General features: G+C 39.0%; 1 protein-coding gene across 1 annotated transcript; it reads right to left on the bottom strand.

Moving 5' to 3' along the window:
* Positions 1 to 3,232: 3,232 nt before the first annotated feature.
* Positions 3,233 to 4,231, bottom strand: LOC135116757 (uncharacterized). Its single transcript, XM_064034297.1, has one exon. The coding sequence runs from the start codon at positions 4,229 to 4,231 to the stop codon at positions 3,233 to 3,235; it is 999 nt and encodes a 332-aa protein (XP_063890367.1).
* Positions 4,232 to 4,515: the final 284 nt, after the last annotated feature.

Raw genomic sequence — 4,515 nt, 5'->3', positions numbered from 1 at the left:
TTGATTAGCCTATAATTACAATTTCAGACAAAAGTTTAACAGCTTTAATTTTAAACTGATTATGAGCCAGATTAAATATGTCAAGTTGTGTGAAATGCGAGTTATATATGTCCGCAAGACGGCGAAGAGGCACACGCACTCCAGCATTCGTTTTGCAGGACTCCAGATAAAACAGATGAAAGGCGCGCACTCTGCGCCGGATGACAGTTCTGGGTACCGTATAACATAATTTATTGGTTAAATCAGTACAGTCGAATCTATTGTTACACAAACCATGTAGCATCATCACAGACAAAAACATTCGCCTGTGCTGTAGGCTCAAAATATTATATTTTTCTAATAATTGTGTGTATGAAATTTTTGAGTGATAACACCTATAGTTCATAGAACGCAGAAACTTTTTCTGTACCATTTCTAAACCAGAAATATACTTTTCGTACAAAGGATTCCAGATGGGAGAAGCGTATTCTAACTGAGATCTAATTAATGTTTTGTAAAGCAGTAAGAACGTAGAGGGACGCACAAAGTCACGAGAGGATCTCATGACAAAACCGAACATCTGAAATGCTTTATTTATTATTGCATCATGGTGAGCGTCAAAGTGTAGACAGGAATCAAGTATTACACCCAAATCACGTACAGATCGCACAGTCTTAAGGGGTACGTCGTTAATGGAATAAATGTGGTTGATTTTATTTTTGTTCTTAGTGAAGGAAATAGCATGACATTTTGGGAGACTAAGAAAGAGCTTATTAATAGTACAATAAGTGTGCAACCTGTTTAGGTCATCTTGAAGTAGTAAGCAATCTTCTATAGTTTTACAAGGAGAATAGATTTTAATGTCATCTGCGTACATTAGAAAACGAGAGTTGACGAAACATTGTTTAATGTCATTTATAAATAAGTTAAAGAGAAGAGGACCCAAAATGGATCCTTGTGGAACTCCAGACGTAACAGTTACAACCTCAGATTCATAACCATTAACGACGACTTTCTGGGTTCTGTTAAAAATATAAGACATAAACCAGCGCAGTAAGTTACCGCGTATACCGTTGAAGGCTATTTTATCCAATAGTATTTTATGATCCACCTTATCGAAAGCCTTCTGAAAGTCTGTGTACACGGCGTCTACTTGAATTCGTTGATCCATGTGTTCAAATAAATCATTAGTGAAAACCATGAGGTTTGTTGTGGTGGAACGACGTTTAACAAATCCATGTTGCTCAAGGATAATATGTTGATGAATATGAGGATATAATGATCCGTGCACCAGTCTCTCGAAAACCTTAGACAAGGTAGAAAGTATTGAGATAGGGCGGTAGTTCTCCACATTACTTTTATCGCCACTTTTGTAGACTGGAGTAATAAAGGCTTTTTTCCAGACAGCGGGAAAACACCTTCTCGTAGACATTTATTAAATATTATGTACAGGGGTGTGCAGAGGCTTTCATATAGTTGAATGAAGAAACTAGGTGGCAATCCATCGGGCCCAGCTCCTTTGGAAGGATCTAGCGACTTTAAAGACACACTTATGGCATCTTCAGTCAGGTGAATGTCTGATATGCTTGATACATGATCCAAGCACACAGTAGGTGGCTGCCAAGTATTTGGATTAAAAGAAGAGGGTTCGTAGACGGAACAGAAGTAGGTTGAGAATAAGTTGCAGATATTAGTGGGGTCGTCGGAGGTAATAGTTCTAAAGCACATGTTGGAGGGTAGTTTGGCCTTGCACTTTCTAGCTGATATAAAAGACCAGAAGTACTTAACATTTTGGGAATGTTGTTTTCAACAGATTCCATATACTTCCGGTAGCATCTAGCACAATGATTGTGGAACAAATTGCGATAGTTGGAGAAGGTTAAATAGTCTGAGAGATTACTATAGATCTTCCATCTGACCCATGCACGTTCTTTTTTCTTTAAAATACGTATCAAAGATGGAGAGAACCATACCGGATAGTTAGCGTTTTTAATGCGAGTTAACGGAACGTGCAGTTTTACAATGCCGTATACTGTTTCATAAAAGGTATTGACAGCTTCCTCAGAGGATAGGTGGGAAAGTGTTTTAACCCAGTTGATTTTATCTAGCTCAAGCTTTATTTCATCAGTATTTGCTTTATGGAAATTGTATCTTTGGACGGAGTGATATTTCATGGGAGCAAATAGCATTCCCAGACTAGTCAATGTACAGAAAGGAGGATGGTGGCTGTCGGGGTCTAGTAGAGTATTACAGGATATTGTCTGGCAATCTACGTTAGAAATGAGCAAATCCAGTATTCGACCTAATTTGTTTTTAGTGGCGTTGTATTGAGTACCATTAACCAGTCCCATAAAATTTAATAAGCCGCGCCCAATCGAACTTGAAGCTTGAGCAATAGCATAACCATCTTGGTCTGACCAGTCCATATCAGGGATGTTAAAATCTCCAAGAAAGAAATATGAGTCACAGGTGGTGTCATTAGCCAGATCTTGTAGCATGTCGAAGTACTGTAAATATGTGTCTTCTTGTGTTCGGGGCGGTATGTATGTGGCACTAATAATGTGGTGTGAGTTTTGTCGTGCTGAAGGCAACTGTATCGCAATCTGTTCCACTTCAGAGTGGACAAAGTGTGTCATTATTTTGGTGGGTCGCAGCTCACGAAGGACGGCCACTAAAACGCCTCCCCCCTCGCGTTTTTTAGTCGCTAAGCGGTCGCGATCAAGTCTGAAGACGATGTAACGGTTGTCAATAAACTCACTGTCCTCAATGCTAGGAATAAGCCAGGTTTCCGTCAACACAATGACGTCATAAGAGCATGATAATATATTCATATAAAGAGTATGTAACTTTGTGCGTATTCCTCTACAATTCTGGTAATATATCACGATATTATTTAAAGCCATTATATAATAAAAAACAATAAATCTGTATAACATATAACAATTTTATACACTGTGATGGTGCACATCTTAATATAATTATAAAGGAACAATCCAGCAAACTATTAAAATGAAAACAGGACCGAACTATAAAATAGAAAATGTACTGATTTATCCTTTGTACATACGGGTAAAAGTTTTTAACTACTACACAGTCGCTTACTGATGACATAAGGTAAACAATTTCACAGTACGATAACAAAAAATCAAATAAACAAAAGTATAATAATCTTAATATGTAGGCGCGGATTAGTACATCTGAAAAAATTGAAAATAACAGGCAAAGGCGATATGTCCAGCAACCATTAAAATATCTAAAGTTCCTTAGCATCAGTATCAGTAGGGGTTTTCTTGCCACTAACAATTTTACCCAGATCAACATTAGAACGTATCGCAAATGCAGAGGTTCCATCTTGCTTGCGCACAAGTATCGTAGCATTTCGTACCCAAACATATTTAAAACCACATTCATTAGCGAGCTTTCTTGCCTCACGAAATAACGCTTTATTTTTCAATGTCAGATGTTCATTTAAGTAAATTGAAGTCAAAGCGCCTGATATTCCTATTTGGTCGGTCTTAATGCATTTACTTTTTCGGTAGGCGCTCAGTAAGTTGTCACGAGTTAACAGTGATTTAAATTTTACTATAATATTTTTGGGCTTGTTGTCATTCCGATGTGCATGCGGGACTCTGTGGATAGCGACAATGTCATTTTGTGACACAGGAAATTTTACTGCATTGCCTATCGCCTCGATAATTGTGAACAAGTTCTCATTCCGCTTCTCAGGCAAGTTACAGACTTCGACATTACATAGCCGCGCCTGTTGTTCCATCGAGTCGATCTTCGCCTCAAGTTTGGTTATCGTCGGACCACTGCTGATGTTGATCATGTCGTTTATGCGCTTCTCACATTCCTTATGTTCCTTTTCTAATCTTTCAACACGTTCCCTCATGTCTTCATAACTTTTATTGAAAAACTGAATTGTTTTCTCAATCTCTGTATTGGTCTTTTGAATACTGAGGCCCTGTTGTTTAAGCTCAGAAACTTCAGCAACCAGTTTATTCAAGATGATATCTTGGTCGGATTTCCACGAAAGCAGCATATTTTTCAAATCTGTAAACTTGTCCGGTTCCGTCCAGCTGTCATCACCTCGAAAACGTTTGTTACTTGGTCTTGTAGTAATGTTGCCTAAATCATGGGAACTAGATTCCGATGCCACGACGACAGGTGAGAGATCAGGTTCCGACTGCGTTTCCAATAGTGCACAATTGCCGGGTGAGCTTTGCGGAGGCGAGCGCATCATGCGGGGCATGTTGGTTATGTGTGCGAAAAAGCAACTACTCAATAAAGCACACTGACAGACGTGGATACGCCTTAGCAAAGGATAGCAGTTAGGTATTTCAAGCGCTTAACCAAGTGCACTGGTGGTCGAGTTCAGACACACACCGCCTCACGTTCAACGGACCCAGGCTCGCAACCGGGCAGCAGCAAAAAAATTTTTCGAAGTTTTAGGAAGATTTTTAAAGTTAAAATTGAAGTATGGGCTTACAAAAAATCTTCTATCTCTGTCAAGCTCCACCCAGTGGGCGTGGGCCT

This window comes from Helicoverpa armigera, chromosome 4, assembly GCF_030705265.1.
Source record: "Helicoverpa armigera isolate CAAS_96S chromosome 4, ASM3070526v1, whole genome shotgun sequence".
NCBI classification, from domain to species: Eukaryota; Metazoa; Arthropoda; class Insecta; order Lepidoptera; family Noctuidae; genus Helicoverpa; species Helicoverpa armigera.
This window is presented reverse-complemented; position numbering and strand designations above follow the sequence as displayed.

Excerpts from the sequence above, each read along its gene's own strand:
- LOC135116757 (XM_064034297.1), bottom strand. The coding sequence starts at position 4,231 with ATGCCCCGCATGATGCGCTCGCCTCCGCAAAGCTCACCCGGCAATTGT.